We start from the raw sequence: 23,659 nt of genomic DNA on the forward strand, positions 1-23,659 counted from the left end.
ATTATTGCTAAGTCCTTCACTGTTCTGCTGGTGCTACAGGCTAAACAAAGGAGTCCCCGCAGTTTCCATGACAGCAGACACCATCCCAACGTCTTCATACTGGTTATAAAGCCCTTCATTACAACAACAAGTATTATTAAGTAATAGTGTAGGTCATATTTAAGCAGGTCAAAGCACACACGTTTTTTAAACTATGACCAAATATAAAGCAAATCATTTAATGTGTGTATAACAAAAAAATGGAACTAAAAGGTTTTTTCTTGAAAACATAAATCAGAACATAAAATGAAATAATGTTTCTATTTTGCATTTTTATATATAAGATATGGTCTACATTTAATTGTTCTGAGCTTTGCAACATTATGTGTTTTTCCACATTAACATTTACAGTATAGTTGAACTCTCTAATCTTCACATCTCATTACTGATTAGATTGGATTGATAATGACTTTTTATTGCAGATAGAACCTAGTTCCTGCAGTCAGTTACAGATTGGTTTCTTACTTATTTTAGTTGTTGTACATTTGAAAAAGTGCTCAGTATGAGTAGTGATGATAAATAATAATATTTCTTCATTCGCTTAAATATTCAACATTTGTGTGGGTGATTCAGTTGGCATGCATTTTAAGGGAGGTGCACACTGTTTATTATGTTTGTAATGATCTGTATGCTAATGTCAAATTAACAGTTTGTAGTTGTTAACTGCCAATTAAGATTATCTCAAGATACGCATGATGTGATGTGGCAGTGTAAGTGTTAATGTTCAAAATCAACACAGTCAATCTCAGTTCATTCCAATTGCAAGGAGTTTGAAATATATATTATGTTTTAAAAGGAAAGAAGAACATGATTCCCCCCGGAGGTCTTATTCGTTTATTAATTATATTTATTTATCAATTATAATGTTAAAATAAATGCTAAGCACCCATAACCAGTTTTGAGCAAATGTTCTTCTAACTATTAAAGTGTTCTATCTAATTCTTTCAAATGTAAGACAGAAACACCATCATATTTATGAAGTAGCAGAGTGGGCTCTATTTTCTAGTTCAGTTCTGTATGAGGCTCATGCTGCTGGTCTTTAAGAATGTCATGGGAAAGATGTTATTATTTCTTAAAAAGCTCTGCTTTGCAGCTCACCAGCAACATGTTATAGTAACTATTTAGAGCCCAATGTGTGTTCCTACAGAATATAACGTTTACAGATGAATTCCTTACAAAGGAATATACATACTATATCAATGAATATATAACTGCCAGTGTTTCCCTTTAATGTGTCTACATGGTACATGTACATGTACATGGTACATGGTGTGTGTGCGTGCGTGCGTGCGTGCGTGCGTGCGTGCGTGCGTGCGTGCGTGCGTGCGTGCGTGTGTTGAACAGTGTTGAACATGTGTGTTTCCTTCCTGTGCAGAGGCAGTACCACTCCCAGATTGACGATCTGATTGAAGAGACGGTGAAGGAGATGATAACTCTGCTGGTAGCTAAGGTACACAATATTACAGAATCCTTGTACACAGTAGATACATTTGATGTAATGTTGTATGTTGTATGGCTGAAAATATTATATTGTTTATTCTATTTTTGTAAATATATAATTGTATTTGTATGTTTCAGTATGTTTCAGGTTCAGTACTGGAAAAGGTTTTAGAAGGTGCACTGCATGATATAAGGAAAGCTGACTAAAAGCTTTGAAAGCTATACAGGCTGCTGTTTTAAAGTGATTGTTAATATTTTGGAAAATTAATAAAATATCACAAGCAGATATTTTGTCGATAGATAGAGGAGCATTTATCTTTATTCTGAACTGACAGAATGAACATCTGGAGACAGACAGTTTTCTGATGTATTGCTTTATTTTAGACTGCCCTCATTGTAATACTGCTTATGGGAAAATGCAATTATAATTGAACACTGGACAAGTTAAATGAATCAATACTACGGATGTTAAAGTACGTTTTACTGCTAATCCTTCCTGGTTTTTACTAGGCCTTTGATTGAGATGGACGATGGGTTGTTTGTGGCACTGCTGCATTTCAGTCATTCCACTGCTTGTTTTTCTTTGTGTCCCATTCCTCAGTTTGTGGTCATCCTGGAGGGTGTGTTAGCCAAGCTCTCCAGATATGACGAAGGAACACTCTTCTCTTCCTTCCTTTCTTTCACAGTAAGTATCACCTCCATCACCATCACCCCTTTCTTTTTAAACATATTCCTGCAGATAATCAGTAGCTTCTGTGTTTGCGACACACTTCCAGTTTTTCCCCTGTTCTCTCTCCTCTTTGTCCAGGTGAAAGCTGCTTCAAAGTATGTGGACGTACCTGTAAGTGAGATTTACTTATTTTTCTATCTATCACTTAATCATGCATGAATCAACCCTGTCTCCTCAAACATATATTGATATAACTCATTTGAATAGGTATCACCCTGCATACCATGTGTGGTTAGCATCGGCTACTAACACTCTTCAAGGTTTGAGAAAGATGCTGGCTTTTGTTAAGATATAATAATAATAATAATAATAATAATAATAATAATAATAATAATAATAATAATAATAATAATAATAATAAATGATACTTATATAGCACCTTTCAAGGGACCCAAGGTCGCTGTACATGGTGGACAAACAAAACAAACAGACAATCAAAGGGCAAACAAAAGATAAAGGAAGCCGGGGGACCAAGAAAGGGCTAGGGTCCGAAGGCCAGGGTGAACAGGTGTGTTTTTAATGATGATTTGAAGATGTCCAGGGAGGCAGCATTACGGATCTCGGCAGGAAGTGCATTCCAGAGGGTGGGGGCCGCAACACTGAACGCCCTGTCACCCACAGTATGAAGGCGTGAGCGGGGGATGGAGAGCAGGCCCGTGTCGGAGGACCGCAGACTCCGAGAGGGGGTGTAGGGATGTAGGAGGTCTGTTAGGTACTGGGGGGCGAGGGTATGGAGGGACTTGTACGTGAGGAGGAGTGTTTTGTAGTGAATCCGGGACTTGACCGGCAGCCAGTGGAGGTGGATGAGGGTGGGGGTGATATGTTGCCATGGCTTAGTGCGGGTGAGAAGCCTGGCGGCAGAGTTCTGGACATATTGGAGCCTGGCCAGGGTTTTGCTGGGAACCCCGGACAGGTCTCCATTGCAGTAGTCCAGACGGGATGTGATGAAAGCGTGTACAAGTGTTTCTGCCACAGAGTCAGAGAGTGAGGGGCGGAGTCTGGCAATGTTTTTGAGATGGTAGAAGGCGGATTTGGTCAGGGATTTGATGTGCGCCTGGAAGGAGAGGGTGGAGTCCAGGATGACTCCCAGGTTGCGGACTTCAGTGGACGGGGAGATGGAGCAGCCGTCAATGGTGAGAAGCAGGTCACCAACCTTCTGGAGCTGCGCCTTGGGAGCCACAATGATGAGCTCAGTTTTGTTGCTGTTTATTTTTAGCAGGTTTGATGTCATCCAGTTTTTGATGTCCTGGAGGCAGTTGACAAGGGAAAGAGGGGGGAGCTGAGTGGACGGTTTGGTGCAGAGATAGAGCTGTGTGTCGTCGGCATATGAGTGAAAGCTGAGACCATGTTGGCGGATGATTTGACCAAGTGGGAGCATGTAGATGGTGAATAGGAGGGGTCCAAGCACAGAGCCTTGTGGTACACCTTGGTTGACTGGGGCCGGAGGGGAGCTGCAGTCACTGATGGTGACAAAGTGTTTCCTGTTAGAGAGGTAGGACTCGAACCAGGCAAGAGCTGTGTGACTGAGGCCAAGGTAGTCAGACATATTTTTAAAATAAAAATAAACAAGATACCTCAGCGTAATGAGGGTTTATGCTGTCTAAACAGAACCACAAAGCTCTAATTCCAGGAGTGATATAAAGGAAACATTTATCAAATCCACAATTAAACTAAATATGTGATTTTTAAAAGCAAAAACCAAAATGAAAATGTGAGAAACTCTAATATGCATTATGTTGATGCAAGAGAACAAAAATACAACACTGCATTATACAGTAAGACTCTTCCAACATGCATTTGCTTATTGAAATCATGTAAAAATACACACGAGACGAGACGCAGAATGAAGGAGCTTCATTTCATATTATTGTGCAAACCAAATGTAATTATGTATCGCCTATGTAAAAATAAACGGACAACCATTAACACATTGGTTAACACTCCATTAATCTAATTTACATTTCAACATTATTTTCAAAAAAAAGTTTAAGGTTGTTTAGAGTACCAGAACCCGGTGTTTTTTCCCCCAGGACTGCGCGTGTGTTTGTTTCTTGTGGATGTACAAATATTTGACCATGCTTTCACATGTAGAACCATAATCCAGATGGCCTTGGTTATCATATTTCCACATCAAATGTCCTCATGTTTCCTCCCACAAATGTCCATTGATATGCATGTGTCCAGACACCGTGCCTCGCTCTCTGTGCTACACATTGTGAGTCCATGTTGTGCAACACATTCCCATTCAGCTGTCAGGGTGCCGCTGGGGCTGCGTGTGTTTCTGTGTGTTTGTATATGCGTGTGGACGCATCAGATCTGTATTAGCTGCCAACACTACGGCCGTAGCAACATGCCAAATTTCAAATTAATGCCTTGTCAGTGAACGTGACGCGCCACTGTGTGCACTGGCAGGGGTCGCAGCTTCCAGCCCAGCACGATAATTGTGTCCTTAATGTACAAAATAAGAGTTCCACTGGGTAAAAGACTCTCATTTACACATTGTAAGTGTCATTGCAGATGTGTTAACTAAGTTTATTGGCAGTTAGCGATGAGTTTTTTGAATCTGTATGATTTGGCAAAAAAGACAGAGAAACTGAGACCTAAAGGTTTATGGTGTGTCGTCTCATCTGGACAATGGTAAGAAGTGTTGATGTAAGAAAGAGAACTAAGGTGCCGGGTACAAACACATTGTCCTCAGTGAATATTTTAGATGTCAGCATGGCAGGCCTCCTAACAGTCTGCTCTGCCATCAAACCGCACAGTGTCTCAGTGCCCTGTTCACTTTGCACATGGCCAGACTGAGAGGGCTGCCCCCCCCCCCCCCCCCCCCCCCCCCCCCAGAGCTGAGGGAGACATCACTGTCGATACAACACTTCTCCTTATTCTCCCAATAATACATTACTCCAACGTTTTAGAAAACCGTCCCGATTATCCTTATTAGTAAGTATCATTTGAAATATATATTTTCCGTCCTGTATTACATTTGAGGTACAATCAGGTATTGTATACTACTTTATACTCTACTACATTTTGGAGGCAACTTTTGTACTTTTGACTCCACTACATTAATTTTTGTGATTTATTTACTACTTTATAAATTCATTTTGACACACAATAAAAAAAAAAAATGTAAAACTGTTTTTAAAATTATTATAGTGTATAGATTAAACTATCCAAGATTCTATTCAAGTAACTAAAAGAAAAAAATAAGTTTTTGTTCAAAGATATTTCACAGTTTCTTCTGCAAGGAGAACTGTACCCCTACATACTTTATGTAGATTGTCCTAATCGTACTGAAATACTTTTACTTACGTTTTTACAGTGTGATATCGGAATGTATTCTCACGTAAAGAATCTGAATACTGCTCATGACAGAGTAGAGTCAGCAGCCATGCAGCTCTGTGTGGAGTTGGGCACAGTGTTCCGAGCTACATGCTAACAACAGCATGCTAGGACAGTCACTAGGATAAAGTGTGGGCACCTTTAAAGTCTACCTTAATTCATACAAGACTATTCAGTTACTGTTACTTTAAATACTTGAGTCTTTGGGAGGGGTCTGCAGACAGCCGCTCTGGAGGGATGGGCTGTGTTTGGAGTTGTGGCGTCCAGGGGCCACTAGCACAGCTTTAGACCTTTAGTCTTATTATATCTGTTGCATTAAGTTTGCCAAAAAGACAATACACCATTTTTTTTCCTTTAATGTATCGACATCCTCAAATAAATCATTGAATGCAAAACACTATATTTGACTGTGACCATAAACGTTAACAGCAGCTTAATGTGACAGCTGTGTCACAAAGCCTTTTGATAGTTTGTCACTGCTATTTATTAGTTACTTATTATAATGAAACATGAAATGATCTAATTAACATCCAATCGAGAAGTTTTAAATGTTGAAGAAAAGCCTTGGGTGATACTATCATATATATTCTGTATCAGTATTAAGGCAATATGGTTATAACATTAACCATAGTGGACACTTTCTTTTTTTAAAGGAACTAAACTTTAATATTTCCATGTCCTATTACTTTATACTATATGGATACTGTAGTACATGTATTTGATAACCTGAGGTCAGGATCAACTTTATTGATCCCCTGATGAAAATTCGCAAGCATCCCGGCAGTATGTATAGTAACAAAGAAACTCCTCCTTTTTTCCCTTAACTGAGATGTTGAATGCAGGACATGTAACAGAGTATTTCTACACTGAGGTATTACTTGTTCACTCTTTCTCTCTCCCTATTCTCCTCTGCAGAAGCCAGGGATGGACATCGCTGACGGTTACGTGACGTTTGTTCGTCATTCCCAGGATATGCTGCGGGAGAAGGTCAACGAGGAGGTGTACATAGAGAGATTATTTGATGTGAGTAAGCCCAGCACCTCCTCCTCTGTAAGGGAGACTTACTAACAACACAATTTCATTCACCCCACCTGTGATCATCCACAGGAGGAGATTAAAACACGAAAGTGATCTGAAGTTCAATGATTATAGTCATGTGATCATTCTGTACATGTGAGCTTTAATCTGGAAGAAGTGCAACACAGACAGTCTGTTCCTTTGTCCCTTTCATACAGCTTTCTCATTATAGCTTGACTTATGGTAACACGTTTTAGTCTTTCAAATGATACATTTTCCAAAGATACATGAACTACTTTCAGCATATTGGTCAAGTTTTAACAGATTTAATAGTAACTGGAACAAGAGTCAAATATGCCCATGTTTTTCTTTGGATGGATCTAAATAACCAAATGTAAATTGCGGTTTGCATATTTTACAGATTTATTCTGGTATATGTTTTGTGTTTTTATATCTTAAATTTGTTATAATGGACATGCACGTGAGTCTGGAAAGTAAAAACCTAAATGCTGCTTTAAATACCAAACACATTCCTACGCTACTCATTCTGCCAGCGTCTCAGCAGACTCATGTCTTTTTGTGTCTCTGTGAGTCACTTTGTGAAGCTGAGTGTACTAACGCTGCCGTGTCCTTCTCCGTGACCAACTGTAATCTCTCAAGCTATAATCAAGTTGCAAAACAGTCCCATGAGACTGTTTTCCTCCAGTACGTGCCATGAGGTCAAGTAACAGCAAAACAATTAGTAAATCTCTAAGCCCGGCTGCTGAGCCTGCTTTTAGGTCAGACTGGAGGATTTCTCCTGAAAATGTGCTACAACAATCACTGCAGCGGGAAGAGTTGCATCTCTTTCCCTTTTCAAACTCAGACGTGTTCCTACGCCTCCATCCCTCTGCTCCTTTGTCTCAGGGTGTCTGCTGATCTTGAGGGTGGATTATCCTGAGCGGCGCTCTCTCTTTTTGAGTCAGCAAACAACAGTTAATGAATTGCAAAAGGGGTACAAAAGATCAGTTTGTAAAATGGCTTAGCAGCCACCAACTCAGAGCATCTCGACTCAGGACGACAAACAAGTTGTCGCTCCACTAACAGAAGCTTTCTGTATGGTCGTGTCTTGAGGATTACAATGTGAAAAGACAGAGAGGACATATCTGAGAGATTGCTCAACCTCTTTTTCACTAGAAGCAGCAGATGTGTGGGCTACAGTATGTACAAAATAATGGGTTGTGTTGCCAGATGTTGCTGCACAGATTCTATCTGATATATCAGGTGTTTGTTCTTGCTGACGGTCTGCGGGCAGCTGGTCGGCACAAATTGTAGAAAAAAACTTTTATAAATGCAATCAGAACGTTTCAAATATCATAACACATTGCTCACTGCTGCCTGCCAGGACTATCACTATCTCCACAGTACACTGTTTTAGGTCCCGGATCATAATATGCAGTAAGAAGCCTGTCTGTGCAGTAATCTGGAATTACTGTTCAGACAATAATCTGGAATCCCCAAGTGAACAGGAGCACACAAACATGTTTTCTTGGACTCCAAATTTTAGCCAAAGTCAAGTCCTTTCTAAACTTGACAGTTCTTGAAAAACACGTTTATATCCTCTTGTTGGACTTTTGCTTTATCCAGAGCTCAGACAGTCTGCTCCTTTCAGATAACGAAAATAATTCTCAATTTGATTATAGAAGTATTATTTAAAAGATAATTGTGTTTGACTTTATTCTTGAAGCATTTGTTCTGCCTTTGGGGATTACACAGCATTGCTTAGAATGAGTCAGATGGTTGGGATGATGTGGGTAAACTGTTGGTCTGTCTATATTGTCAGACTTTGATAAAGTGACTCGTCGTGTTCATGGACCACACTATTCACCTTGGTGAGAACATGTGACCACTATCAATACAAAATATGGCCTTAACCAGGGGTGTCCAAACTACGGCCCGGGGGCCAACTGTGGCCCTGGGTCCATTTTGAATTGGCCCTCAGTTTATTCTAAAAGTAGAATGGAATATGGCCACCTGAAAATTGGGCTTGAGTAACAATGTTCTTCTTAAATATATGTAAACATATATTACACAGTAGTATTCATGTGTTAATAAGCCCACTTTTCAGATCAATTCAGGCAATTAAAGATGAGAACACTTTCTAACAAATCTTAGTGGATAAAAAATCCATGCATATTCATGTATCAAGAAAAATTTACTGACATTTGATTGGTTTTGCTAACTTATAACTTAACTTATATGAGGCAATATACTTCACCACTAGTGAGGGGCCCAGCCCTTCGTATGTTTTTCTGTATGTGGCCCTCAGTGAAACATTTGTGGACACCCCTCCACTAAACTATGAAAATAAGATCCACGTGGGATAGACCTGGATGATGCTTTAAAGCATTAGTAGGATCATTGAATACATATTGTGTTCTCTTAGCTGCAGCCTAAATGATTTGTGTTGTATGATGAAGAGTTGATGAGACAGCTGAAACAGAGACAGGGTCCAGGTTGTGTAATCTCTGTCACCTCCTCATCCTCACTCTGTGTGTGTGTTCATACTCACTGAGCAGTGTAGGTGTGTTGTGTTGAATGGAGGCCTGAGGTGTGACCCGTCTGCTGTGCTCTCCCTCTCTTGGTGCTGACGGGGGCTGACGGGGGTCCGGAGCTTGATGTTTGCTGCTGGATCCTGACCCGTCGCTCTGCCATGAATCCTCTCTCCTCCACAGAGCGTTTCTGCTGGGATTTGCCTCACCCCGGCTTCTCTTTGTTGTCATTCTGTATCAGTTCTCCCGGCGGCGTCTCCGAGGACGATGAAGGTGTCTCTGGCTGCTCTCTGCAGCTCTGTTGTGCTTTTCTTGTCACTCCACCATTTTTTATCCACCCCTCTCTCTTTCTTGTCTGTTTTTCTGGTGGCGTCTCACAAGATGAACATTAGTGCTTCACTTCACTTCAGTATTTTTTCTGGTTGATTATCATTTATTTATTATCATTTATCTGGAATCATTTTCACTCGCTAGCGTATGGCCCTGCATTGTGTCCACATTCCACTTAGTTATGTTTAGGGCAAAACAACCGCAGAGTTACGCTTTTCAAAATATTGTTGTTTGGATTAATATAATAAGTACAAAATTATTATAAGTGTCAGGTTACACATTGTTTATTGCACACGGGACACAAACAGCACACTCCTGGGTAAAAGTCCTGTGTTTGTTCCATTCATTTATCTTACACTCCCGCCCTGAGAAGTCACCCCTCTCCTGGAGCACTTGCTTTAAATGTCTTAAATAGACAGGTTTACATTAGAGTTTCTAGAAAGCCTGGTATGTCTCATACAGACGGTTTAAGAAGCTGCTGGCATGACATAAAGTCATTTTAAACATAAACATTTTAGACATTTTATTTGAAATTATAGCCGTCACATGCAACTTATTTTACACCATTGTGATGTTGGCAAAAATATGGTTTAGCATTTGATCAGTTGTTGATGCACACATATGAAAATGTAAATCTTATCTGACTGATGGTTGTTATTGGAACCCTTTAAATACTTAAAAAACTGTTGGGGAAAGAGCTTTCTATACATGGTCAATAGGGGTGTTGGGGGGGGGACTTATATTAACGATGTCAGATGTTTACCTGTAAGCAACACTTAGTTCTCCCTTTGCGCAATCATACACGAAAATAGGGCTGTCAATGTTAAATCTGGAAACATTAACACAGTAAAAAAAATACTAAAATTAATCATGTTACCACATTTGACCCTGTATTCCTCCCCTAATTGCAGTACGCATGTTTACCATGAATTGCATGGCAGTGAAAAGACAAAGGAAGCAAAGTAACTGGCTCAACCATATGTTCTGCCTGGTACGGTGGCCCTGAAGTGCAAGTCAAAACAGCATTTCAGGAAACGCTACAGCATTTCAGGAAACACCACAGCATTTCAGAAAACGCTACATCATTTCAGAAAACACTACATCATTTCAGAAAACACTACAGCATTTCAGAAAACACTACAGCATTTCAGAAAACGCTACATCATTTCACTAAACATCACAGCATTTCAGAAAACACTACATCATTTCACTAAACATCACAGCATTTCAGAAAACACTACAGCATTTCAGAAAACACTACAGCATTTCACTAAACACTACAGCATTTCAGAAAACGCTACATCATTTCACTAAACACTACAGCATTTCAGAAAACACTACAGCATTTCAGAAAACATTACAGCATTTCAGAAAACACTACAGCATTTCAGAAAACACTACAGCATGTCAGAAAACATTACAGCATTTCAGAAAACATTACAGCATTTCAGAAAACACTACAGCATTTCAGAAAACACTACAGCATTTCAGAAAACATTACAGCATTTCAGAAAACATTACAGCATTTCAGAAAACATTACAGCATTTCACAAAACGCTACATCATTTCAGAAAACGCTACAGCATTTCAGAAAACATTACAGCATTTCACAAAACGCTACATCATTTCAGAAAACACTACAGCATTTCAGAAAACATTACAGCATTTCAGAAAACATTACAGCATTTCAGAAAACATTACAGCATTTCACAAAACGCTACATCATTTCACAAAACGCTACATCATTTCAGAAAACATTACAGCATTTCACAAAACGCTAAATCATTTCAACTTATACAGAAAGGGTATTCCTTTAGGGAGAACTCTTCTTGTTTGTGATTGGACAGAGCCAGCCAGAGAAGCACTTCTGTGATTGGTTGTTTTTGCTGCCAGTCAAGAAATGACGCTTCGTGATTGGTCAGCACCCGACAGCACAACATGTCCCTAAACATCAGCCGTTAGCTGTTAGCACTCAGAGCTCACAGCTCCTCATATCTGTTCAGAAACTGGACAAAAGTTAAACATGAACAAACCATAGACTGTCTGTGTCATGGCGAATACAGTCGCTGCTTTATTTATGTCTGTATGACGCTGTTGTGAGTGTGGACGGAGCAGCTACAGGTTAGTTTAGCCTGATCGATCCGATTCCATTCAGAAAACACGCATTTTAAAAGGTTTGTCAAAGCATTAATTCATGGTTTTTACTAACTGGTATCAGTATGTAGTTACTTCGGCATCATTTTGAAACGTGTATTACAATTAAATCACAGTAAAATATGTTCATTTTGTTGTAGTCTACCATAATATTTACATGGATATAAGCCCCGAATATTCGCATCGCTCTAATCGCTCGAGTTTCAGGTTTCACCGCGGCTGTCAGCTGTGTTTACTCCTGTCATTCAAACAAGACGCGCTGGAGAGACGCGCTGGAGAGGGGGGCAGGGCTTTTATCCATGCAAATACTTTGGTAGATACCAACTACAACAAAATTAACATATTTTACCGTGATTTAATTGTAATAAACGTTTCAAAGTGATGCCGAAGTAACAACATACTGATACCGGTTAGTAAAATCCATGAATTAATGCTGTGACAAGTGTGCAGACAGACGGCAGGCGAATATCCTTTTAAAATGCGTGTTTTCTGAATGGAATCGGATCCATCAGGCTAAACTAACCTGTAGCTGCTCCGTCCAAACTCACAACAGCGTCATACAGACATAAATAAAGCAGCGACTGTATTCACCATGACATAGACAGTCTGTTTTGTATATGTTTAACTTTTGTCCAGTTTCTGAACAGATATGAGGAGCTGTGAGCTCTGAGTGCTAACAGCTAACGGCTGATGTTTCGGGACATGTTGCGCTGTCGGGTGCTGACCAATCACGAAGCGTCATTTCTTGACTGGCAGCAAAAACAACCAATCACAGCAGTGCTTCTCTGGCTGGCTCTGTCCAATCACAAACAAGAAGTGTTATCCCTAAAGGAATACCCTTTCCGTATAAGTTAAAATGCTGTGGTGTTTTGTGAAATGCTGTTTTGACTTGCACTTCAGGGCCACCGTAGCCTGGAGACCCCTAGACGTCAGAACCATCCCTACCTCAGCAGACCTGATCTAGGATCAATGTTCTGCACTCATTCTTTATGTGTGGGGAAAACAGAGGAAATACAATGTGGCAGTTTCTTGAAGTTGTGAAGGAGTGGGGGATAGCAGAGAGAATGTCCACTGTAAGAACAGATAGAGCTGCAGGATGAGAGCAGCAGAGAGGGTATCCTCTGTGTCGATCACACTATACAGAGGGGGGTCACTGCGGCTCTGTCCAGGCTTTAGCTCAGTAGAAGAAAATAGTTGAACTTCATACCAATAATTCAGAAATTATCTTGTAAAAACGTGTTTTTTCAAAAGTATTTTAACTTGTAAAGTAGACCCTTTAATTAACAGTGTAGATCTACAGTACATGAGACACCACAAATAAGAGTGTCACAAGCCACCAAAACAGATACCCGTGTGTGTGTGTGTGTGTGTGTGTGTGTGTGTGTGTGTGTGTGTGTGTGTGTGTGTGTGTGTGTGTGTGTGTGTGTGTGTGTGTGTGTGTGTGTGTGTGTGTGTGTGTGTGTGTGTGTGTGTGTGTGTGTGTGTGTGTGTGTGTGTGTGTGTGTGTGTGTTTGGGGGTTGTCGTCTCCTTGTAATAAGGTCAGGGTGGACTCCCCCTAATCTTTGCTTTGTTAGGCGACCCCCCCCCCCCCCCCCCCCTCTGTGGGCGGCTGACTTCTTTATGTATCTGTTTTGTCCGTCTCTCCCGGTGTGGATTACAACAATAAGGCGGATCATTACATGAACTATTATGCCTTATTGGTTTTGCCATGCTTTTGAAAACATTAAATACAGTTCACATATTATTATTTTTAGCAAGTGAATTTGTGACTTTATTTATTCTTAGTTCAAAACGTTGTCATTGGGGTGAGATTTGTATTCGTCGATTTAAAAAAGTGAATAACAAGGTGTAAACAAGAGAGAACAAAGAACAAAAATAAAGAGCTGCAAAAACAACAAAGTGCATGAAAAACAATTATCACTTTAACGTATAATCCAATTGCTTTCCCAAGACTAGCAGGACATGTTCTGATGTTCTGGTGAGCGGCCGGCACATTTCTTTATGCCTGCTGACAAGATTAAAGTCTTCTTTCAACGGGCCACACCGAATGAAAGAACTCCATTAAGTATCCAATACCATAACAGCCTACTGTAAAGAGATTACATTTCAAATCACATCAACAAATCACGTCCTTTAACACATTTCATTTAATCTTTCCCCGATGTGAAGATGAACAGCAGCGCTTCTGCTCTGCTTACAGCCAGCAGAAGAGAACTTTATCCTGCCTAAAATTAAACTAAAGGTTAAAGGTCAGAGACACAGGCTTAGATGACACACTTTGCACGTGCCTCAAAATAATGTAGCTTTCTTAAACATGTCTGGCTGTGATTTTGTCCAGAGACAATAAGCCTAAGGTGATATGTCACATAAATAGGGTTATGACATGCATTTATCCCAAGATGCCTTCTTATATCAGCGACAGTAAGCAGATTATTTCACCATGGCCTCATCATTTCTGTGTCAACAATCACAACTTGACGTCTCAGTGACAGCAGACAGGCCCATATGGGGTCTAATGCAGATAATGTTAAACCAACAACAGCGTCTCAGGAAAGGAATCATAACTTAAGACATATTAACGAGTGTTAATACCATAGACTGTATATATAAAGGTTAATACCCATGTTCTGACATAGATTGGCGGGTAGGGGGTCTTGTCGGACATTTCTAATTGATATTTGACCCACTTCTCGGACAAATCACTCTGTGCTGCTTTATAAGCATTTAATGTGTTACTCAGATTGACTTTATGTTATTATACTAACCGCAATCCTGAACAGCAATCCAATCATTCTGCTGTTTGGAGGGCAGGTGTCTGTGGCATTATGATTAAACCTTCATATCAATCCTCTGAAGACCATAACTGTTGTTTTTATCTTCTGACCTGTGGCTGCCTCGGGTCATGTAACCTCAGTAGTCTGAACCCACCCCACCCACCCCCAAATTAGGTTCAACGTAATATTATTGCTTTCAACTACCCTAATACAGTTATGTGGAACCTGTTGACGTAATATATTTCATTCAAGTCAACGTTTCACTTTTTCAGTGTGCCTACATTTCATTCTTGTTTTGCATTGCAGTGCGAACAGCTGAGTTGAACAATATTTATACTGCTCGCAACTCTCTGCTTTAACAGTTTTTTTAGATTGTATAACATTACCACGGAAGAGGATTAGGACCACATGTGAATTTTTTTTTGAGATTTGACCAAAAGTGACTTTTTTTCTCAGAATTCTGACTTTAGTCTCAGATCGGATTTAAAAAAAATGTTGGTCATATCTCAATTTTGTTTCACATTTTGCCCTCATCCTCTTCCATACATTACAGGTGATCCAGTGACTTATTATTTTGTTCACACACATCAGTTTGTAGATATGAAACAGTGATGTCATTTGACATGATGTACTCAAATAAAAAAGTCAAAGTTTGAAACCACCTGCACACTTCTAACTAAAGTTATAACAAACACATTGCTAGAACGTACCTTCATCAATGAGGACATGAATGAACATATCAACTGAATCTGAATCCCATGGGAGAATACACACATTATATTTCATTTATAATAATAGCTTTGGGAACGGTCTGTGAATGTCCTTCAGGTTATTCAAACAGCCTTGTCCCCAAATATCTGTTACAACGTGCACTATTTCTGCATTACTTGTTTATTGTCAAGTCCTAAAGTTGGTTTCAGTATATGCTTGTGTTTTTGTTAAGTCTCAGAGCATTGCAATCTCTTGGACATACTACTGCGTTAAAGTTGACCTGTAGTTTGACATTTTGTTAGGTATGATGTTTTAGAGGAAAAGCGAGAAATTAATTTGGACCCTTTCTCCCTCCCCTCTGTGGTTTAGTTCTTGAAAGAGTGGCTGAAGAGCCCCGGATTAAGACAGATGTGCTTAAATGATACTGAAGGGGGGACTTAGCATGGCACAGCCTGGGGATCATTGATTAAAAAAAGCCATGTCTTTAGCCTGAGCCAAATCCAGGCCTGCACTGATACAGCACAGCTTCCTGCTCCATGACAGCCCCCCCACAGCCAGCCGATTGGGGGGGAACAGGGGACAGAGAAGGAAAGAGGAAGACATACTGGAAAATGCTGCTCCAAAAAGTAACGGCCCAAAGATCAAGTGAACATTTACTTGGTATTTAGAGGAATAATCAGATCTTCTAATTAGCCGGGAAAACATGAAACTATATTTGACCAGGATCAGGAAATGTTGTGTTTCAAAATAAGCCTTAAATGCTCAAACGTTTTCTTTAGTTGGTGATTTTGGTGATTAAAATATGTTTTTTAAAATCAAGTAAGATGTGTTTGTTGAAACAAGATGATCCATCTTTTTCAAATAACACAGCATCTTCAAAACCAGATCCAACTAAAGAAAATATGTTTTCAAGAGTCTTTGACTTAAACAGAAACTTAAGATGCAGTGTCTAAAAACAAGAGCCTTTATCTCACTGCACTGTTACTTCTTAAGTTATGAGGTCTTATATCAAGTTTACAGACATATTCTGAATAGATATTAGACAGTGCAGCGGTGTTGCTGTAGAGAAGCCACAACCCCTTTCCTCTGCCTCCCCCCCAGGGCTGAAGTTGCAGATACTGGGATTACACAGGTCAATTATACACTTAATCTGCCTCTGCCCGGAGGGGATTAGGAGTGTGGCTCATTGATTGATTTGAAGTATTTCCGTTGACCTTGGGTAGTTATCAGATTCACAAGCGTGGTGAAATTGCACTTCTGTGTGACGAAACCTAAAGCGCTTTTTAATCGCCGCTGCTCCGCCTCACTCTGAGCACCGACGGCTGGCCCGGCTGTGACGGAGCGCAGCGGGGTCAGAGGTCATGCTGAGCCGCAGATTGAGGGATTTGAGATTGTTGTCGTCGCCTCAGTTATACTTTGGTCATGGCGGGTGGGTTGTGGATGGTGGGTGTGGGCCTGTGGGGGGGGGCGGTGAGCAGCAGAAGCAGAGTGGAGCTGCCTCAGACCACTTGGCTGTCCGGAGACGTTCCACCACTTTGCCGGCTCGGTCATGAACCGCAGCCCACAGCCATGCCAAGTGAACAATTTAATCAACACTGAGCTCAGGCGACACGCAAACTTAACTCCTGCAGCCGGCACACTCTCACTCATCACTTCACCTCTAGATTAAATTATTGTGAGGATTGAAAAAAAGCCATTTGAATAAGCGTAGTAATGTAGAAAGAAGTTTTAAAAAACTTTTAGCCAAAACATAAAAAAAAGACTATGAAGTTGTAATGAGATACCTTGCACACACATCTACAAATACTCACTAATTATACATTTGTCATCTCTTTCATACATATTTCTGAGTTATTAATGATCGTTGATATATTTCCCAGCTACATCTGATGAGATCATTTTCTCTTAGATGTTCTTACTGGTTACCAACAAATGAAACCATAACCATTGTGAACCATGCAACGTTATCCATCATTAGAACTGCTCTTTATCTCTGTTGTGTTCCACTGTAGACTTTTTCAGATCAGTCAGATATTTCTGAGAGACAATGAAACGATGTCCTTCACCCTACTTCTACACCAATATGAGTGCAATACTGCAGTGATGTCTTTTTGTTGTTCTTCATGCTGGTCAGTAATCTCTTTTAGGTGGGAGTAAAATATCTGTAAAAGGGTTACACAACCAAGAGGGAGAAAAATAATGGTCACAATAATAAAGAAAAAGGGCAGCCAAGCAGGGTGGGTTAGATTGACTGAGTGACCGTTCAAAACATGCTCTGAAAAGGTTTCACTTCCGTTTAATGAAGTCTGTAAGCAGCTTACAGCCCTCAATAATGACTGAGAGAGAGCATTTTGTTTCCCTGTTTCGTTCCTTTCGGGTCTAAATCCTCTGTTAGCATTCCCAGCGCAGAGGAAACAGCAAAGCTCACGATCATCCCCAAGGAGCCAAATACAAGTTTAATGGAGACTTCTCCTTTGTCCAGTCCTGCTGCTGTATTGATCAGGGCCGGCAGGGTGAATTGATCGAGGACACACATGTCATCTCTTGGGTCTCTATCAACCTTCCACTGCCCCCTTCTACCCTCTCTCCCTCTGCCTTGTTAAAAAGGGAGGTATGGTGGCATTTGTTTGATTAACTTGTCTGACAAAAGTGACAGCTGCTCACGGGCGTATGTGGATGAGTGGCCCAGCGCCGCTCCCTCTTTGTACATCTGTCAGAGCCAGAGCAGGGCGAGCGGGGTGAAAAGAGACAAATTGGACCCAAAAAGAAGGCCATTCACCTTCCCCAGACCCCCCTCTGCCGCTCCACCCCTCTATCCCATTCAGGTGCTCCGCGGGACCCTCAAGTGCTTGCTGGCTTATTCCATTTTCTCTACCCCTATAGAGTTCCCTGAGCCCACAAGTGTTTTAGCCCTCTTTTCCCTTCCCTCAGTCCACCCCTAAGCGGCTCTTTGTAAGTAGAATGGCTCACTTTTCTCAGGGCCTGAAGCCGGCGGCTTTTTTCTTTTTTTTATTGTCCACCACAGAGCTTTTCTGTGGCTCATTGTATGTTTACTCAATGACTGGTCTCTGACCGTAATTCCGACTGTTTAGTTCCTCACAACATGGCCCCCCTTCTCCCTCCCCCCGCCTCCCCAAATATACACCCATCCCTTCTCCAGACCAGCATGTTTTTGTAAGGTTGCTCCTTATTTAGTCTCTCTTGTCCGTTGAACTGACACTTGCGGGGAGAAGGAGACGGTGTTTTGTAAGAGACCCAGATTGCAGGCCTGAAAAGAAACCCCAAACCTGAGATAAACATTTACCTTCCTTCTGCGATGCTACGCCCGGGCTGACTGCCATCCTGTTCCTCAGCTCTCTTTTCTTGCCCAGCTGCCCGGTGGAAATGCCCACTGAGCCGCTGTGCTGCCGTCCCAGCTGTGTCACACTGGGCATCGGTCAGCCAGGGTTTGCCTTTTGTGTCACCGGCACAATGAACACAGTTTGAGACCTGTGAGTTTGTTGAGCCCAGAACTCCACTTTGTCCTAATTTCAGAGTCCTTCTGCTCCCTCTTCCTCATCAATATACACAATCAGAGTCCTTCTGCTCCCTCTTCCTCATCAATATACACAATTCCCTAACTGAAAGAGAGGAAAAAGAAAGATACAGACAATGACAATATATGGCACAGTTGCTGACCTTCTGTGAAAACCCATTTCTCTGTCCAGGGCATATACCTTCATATGTATAGGTCCCTTCTTTCACAGTCTTTCATCCAGACACCACTGACCAAGCTAAATAAAATGGTTATATATGAAGCAAACTGAGGTCTTAAGGCAACTAGTATAACTACTATAATTCAGCTCAATATGAGCAATGACTAAAATGGAAGCACAGAATATTGGATAACTAAAGACGTGTATACAGGCTGACCACAGAGTATAACCGTAGATCGGGAGTTTTTAAATGTATCCACCATGTACAAATATTTTTTTAAAGATCTGGTTTGAGGGGCTGATATCCTAGCTTGGTGTGGATAGAAGGTCAAGGAGTAAAGATGCATATTTATGTTATGCCCATTAGTGTGGATGTGGCCAGAGGGATGACATCATCCAGTGCAGGATGCTGAGCCCCATTAGCCCGCAGTGAAAGGCTCCATTTGTTCTCTGAGGGTCAAGCTTAGTCCTGCTGTCAGGTGACAAGGTGAGCACGGAGCTGGAGGGGAGGGGGCCTGCTGGAGTTTGTACTGAGATTGGGGTTTTGGGGGGGGCTGCAGTCCTACTGTGTGTGTTACTATGGTAATTGAGTGTGGTCCTCAATGGGCCCTCTCTGCTGAGCGGGACTAGAATAGGCCAGCGGTGGGCTCTGAAAGCAGAGCAGGTAGGATTAGACAGGCCCTTTGTCCACAATGCATAATGTCTTGCAGTCAGATTTAAACCCCCCCACCCAGAGCAACCTCAGATTTGTTTCCTTATTTCCGTCTGTGAGCATAGATGGGCTATGTGCAGGGTTGAGAGGGTTGTTTTAAAAATGTAATCCCTTACAATTACTAGTTCTCAGAACCCTAATCTGAGTATCACAATACGAAACTAATGTAACCTGTTACTTTACGCAACTTTTTGGTTACTTCAATTTTCAAATGCAAAGTAGATATATAAGAGAGAAAAGGAATAACAATAAGATGCTATCTAGTTAAGGGTATTATGTAAAGCAACAAAACAATATCATCTTAGAAAAGAAGAAAACACGATATTTTGCATAAAAAATGATTCATCTTAAATTAAAGGTAAGGCCTGCAGAATAGTATTGTTTACAAATGCTGTATAAGTGTAAACATATATTAAAAGCAGTACTTTTTGTTTATTAAATCTGGTGTCCACCTATTGAATTTGAAAAAAAAAAAATATATATATATATATAAGACAGGCAGCATGTCTACCTATAATAAATGTATAGTCGTTGTCAAATGTGTCATAACGTTGTAATCCTGCTAGATATCCCCATTTTTGAAAAATGAACCACAATCTGATTACACATGTTTCTGATGTAACTGTAAGGGAATGAGGTAATCCTGTTATATGGAATCAGTTACTCCCCAAGCCTGGAAATGAGTCTTTTCAGTGTGAGCATGTGTGTTTGTAAGAAGTAGTGTTGCTCTATGGCACTCAGCGGCCTTCCCTCTCTCTCATGAAGCCTGCCACTTGTCATCAGTGTTGCCGAAGCAACAATCATCATTCCAGGCCTCCTGCTAATTGCAGACACAGCTGGGTCTCAGCAGGACATGCTCTCCCTCTTTCTCTTATTCCTACACACATAAACACACCGAGTCGCAGTGTAACGCTTGTATGCCCATGAAAAAGGGATCCCAATCAATAGCAATTACTTATTTTAATCGGTTTGTTGTAAATTATCTGCAAATGAGATGATGAATTTATTTGGAATATGGCTTTACTTAATTTGTTTTGCACTCATTTGAACAATTACTTATCTTTCATTTGTGCGGTCACACACTTCACTAAGGTGTTTAAGAGATCTCTTTTGGGAGAAGTCACACAAGATGATGAAGAGACATCTTCTGAACACATATTATATAAACAAACCAACATTGACTTTGTGGAGAACTGTAGTCAAGGGTTAGGGTTAGGTCAATCACAGTCATACATGATGTGTGTGTGCATGGACACACACATCAACAGCTTTAATGAGTGTAGCTAATGCATACTGCAGACCAGGCATATGTTTTTTTCATACATTATCTTTCAACTTTTCTACTTCTATTGGACGTTTCATTCCCCTGTTATGGTTTTATTTATTTGATCTTTAATTGTTCATCTCTTTTGTTTGTTTTGATATGCATTATATACATTAGAAATAACTGATCATCTTCCTGACATGCACAAATGATTATTGATATAATATATATACCGCTGGATGAAGGTTCTCTAGTCCATGTATCAAATGATGGTAAAGGCACTGTAAATAGCCACAGCCGTGCGTATGCACTGTTGTTGCTGGAGAACCTCACTGATATGGCACAATTAGTAACATGTCACCTCTTCTTTGCAACACTTTATAATGACAGGTCTAAAGATTGGTGGAGCTTTGAGAAGTATTAATGATGTCCTGTTCAAGACAGCTGCAAACAAGGACATTTACATAAAGCAGACACTCAGGATATGAAGGAAACAGGTTGAAGGTTGTGTTAGGGTTGATCAAATGTGGAGATCTTTCTTCAGTAGCTGTGTAATGCCTACACTCCCCAAACTTGTTTTATTTGATTATGATAGCTCATTTTGTGGAATGAGTTATGCAGCTTTATTAAATAATGACATATTAGTCAGCTTGACAACATTCAGTAAGCATGGACAAAACTGTTAAACAACACTGAATGCTGTCTTTGAAAAGGTCTGTTCTATGTTAATGTTGATGTGTTCCTGTAGTCAGACAGCCCTAGGAATGATTGAAGGGCACTGCATAAGTGTAGCATTCATAGCAGTCCAATCACAGATTTATATTAAAAAACAAAATGTCAGACGGACCTAACGATCAATGCAAACGTTCAGTCCATCAATGCACTCCTGGGATTATCCAGCCAGTGATGAACAAGTATTGTGGTTCCTACCCAGCCTTACATTTAAAAAGCACACACACACACACACACACACACACACACACACACACACACACACACACACACACACACACACACACACACACACACACACACACACACACACACACACACACACACCCCTGTGTGACACACACAGGAGCAGCGGAGGCAGAAAGAGGCAGAGTCCCAGGTTGCTTGTAATCCCTGTGTACCCCCTGCGGTGAGGCTCCTCCTCAGACCCAACATTCCTGGCGCTCAGCAGCACAAAAGCTCCTGAGCGGCCCCACAAAGGAGGCCTCTGACCTGACAAATCAGTTGGCTTTTTGGGGGTTTAGTGTGTGTGTGTGTGTGTGTGTGTGTGTGTGTGTGTGTGTGTGTGTGTGTGTGTGTGTGTGTGTGTGTGTGTGTGTGTGTGTGTGTGTGTGTGTGTGTGTGTGTGTGTGTGTGTGTGTGTGTGTGTGTGTGTGTGTGTGTGCAGAAGGGCCCTTGTCTTTATTATCACATGTTTGAACTGGATATCAAATATAGTTTCAGTCAGAAATAGAACCTCAATAACTTTTGTAAACCATTTGTTAAAGGTACAGATAAGGCAAGCAAGTGCTTACACAGAGTCAAAATGAATCTTGAACTTCTGGGTTCTGTTCCTGTTTCTGAACACCTGTCAGTAAGAAAACATGTGTTATAAGTATTCAAATGAATATGGAAATCTGGGAAATAACCTTACTAGGCCACTTACTGTAGCATTTGGTTCAATCCATTTGTCTACAGGTAGGATGGTGACATTTAATAAGTAGGGTCAATTTCATTAATATACTCCAAAAGCACAAACCATTACGTTGCGGGTTATAATCTAAACCGAATAAAACACCCTATCATAAAACTGGATTAAGGAAAACTGTCTTGAACACAGGTTATGTTTAACATCCTAAATGCATTTCGGCAGTCTTTGTGTCCAATTCTTCTGGTGAAAAATGTAAACCAGTCTGATCTGATGATGGATCAACAGTCACTTTCTATTTTTTTAAATGAGGAAAGTGGTACTGCATTCATGACCTTAGTTCCTGTGACTCTATTACTTTGTACTAACTGTCATACATGGCATTAGTATGAATTGCATGTAGGGCTCAGCTTATACATACATCTAGGTTACGTCTTTATTTAGTTTCAGATGGGTCAATTGATCCATTCTGATGCACATTTCTGCTTGCCATTCTTCACAGTCCTCTCAGATGATGTAGGATGTGTCAGCTCTGGTGAAACTTGAAGCAATGAGCTGTGTATGCTGTTGCCCTTGAATAGTAAAAAGGCCAGTTCTTATTACACTACACAGAAAATATATGCAAAAGGGTCATGAAAGAGGTGAGGTGGGTGGGGAGGAGAAGAAGGAGAGGTGTGCCATTTTTTGCATCAAATCCTGCTGGTGGCAGGCCCCCCCTGCCAAGCGGCATGTGAATACTTGGGTGTTAACAGTGGCTTGGAGGCGAGGTTTGTGAGTGTGTGTGGCGGTGTGTGGGGGGTTTTCGGTGGGATTGGTGGGTTGGTGTCAGATGGGGGCAGGAGGTCGCTCTCTCTCCCAACTCTCGCTTGAAGGGGGATGAACCGGCAGATGTATATGTGTGTATGTGGGAGTGTGTGTGTTGTGTTGTGCAGAGCGTGCATGTCGCCTGTGTATAGGTAGGGTTCATAAGCATGTCGTGAGGTGACAAAACACACACAAATGCACACCCACAGATAACCGGTTGAAGGAATGGAAGGCCTTCCTTCAGATGGAACTCGTTAGAATGTCACAGATTTGATCCCTGTCGGGTTATGGCATTATGTATTCAGAGCCATATTACGCTTGTTTTGGCTGTCAACAAGCGCTAGCCCCCTGCTGATCCCCATGCAGCCTCAAAAGAGAGCTTGGGTGAATTTGTCTGTTCTGATGATTTTCTTTTGTTAGTTCCTGCCAAGAGGAACAAAGCAAGAGGGACCATCACTGTTCATTTGACAAGCTCA

At 41.0% G+C, this 23,659-nt stretch overlaps 1 protein-coding gene across 4 annotated transcripts in view; it reads left to right on the forward strand.

The window, feature by feature from the left end:
* The window catches only part of cadpsa (Ca2+-dependent activator protein for secretion a), a 182,947-nt gene that overhangs the window by 147,362 nt on the left and 11,926 nt on the right, over positions 1-23,659 (forward strand). For all 4 annotated transcript variants that reach the window (XM_034143464.1, XM_034143457.1, XM_034143441.1 and 1 more), the window contains 4 exons: positions 1,415-1,489; positions 2,081-2,164; positions 2,288-2,320; positions 6,467-6,574. In XM_034143464.1, the coding sequence (XP_033999355.1) occupies positions 1,415-1,489; positions 2,081-2,164; positions 2,288-2,320; positions 6,467-6,574 (300 nt within the window). The remainder of the gene's footprint in view (positions 1-1,414; positions 1,490-2,080; positions 2,165-2,287; positions 2,321-6,466; positions 6,575-23,659) is intronic.

Source organism: Trematomus bernacchii, unplaced genomic scaffold (assembly GCF_902827165.1).
Source record: "Trematomus bernacchii unplaced genomic scaffold, fTreBer1.1, whole genome shotgun sequence".
In the NCBI taxonomy this organism is placed as follows: Eukaryota; Metazoa; Chordata; class Actinopteri; order Perciformes; family Nototheniidae; genus Trematomus; species Trematomus bernacchii.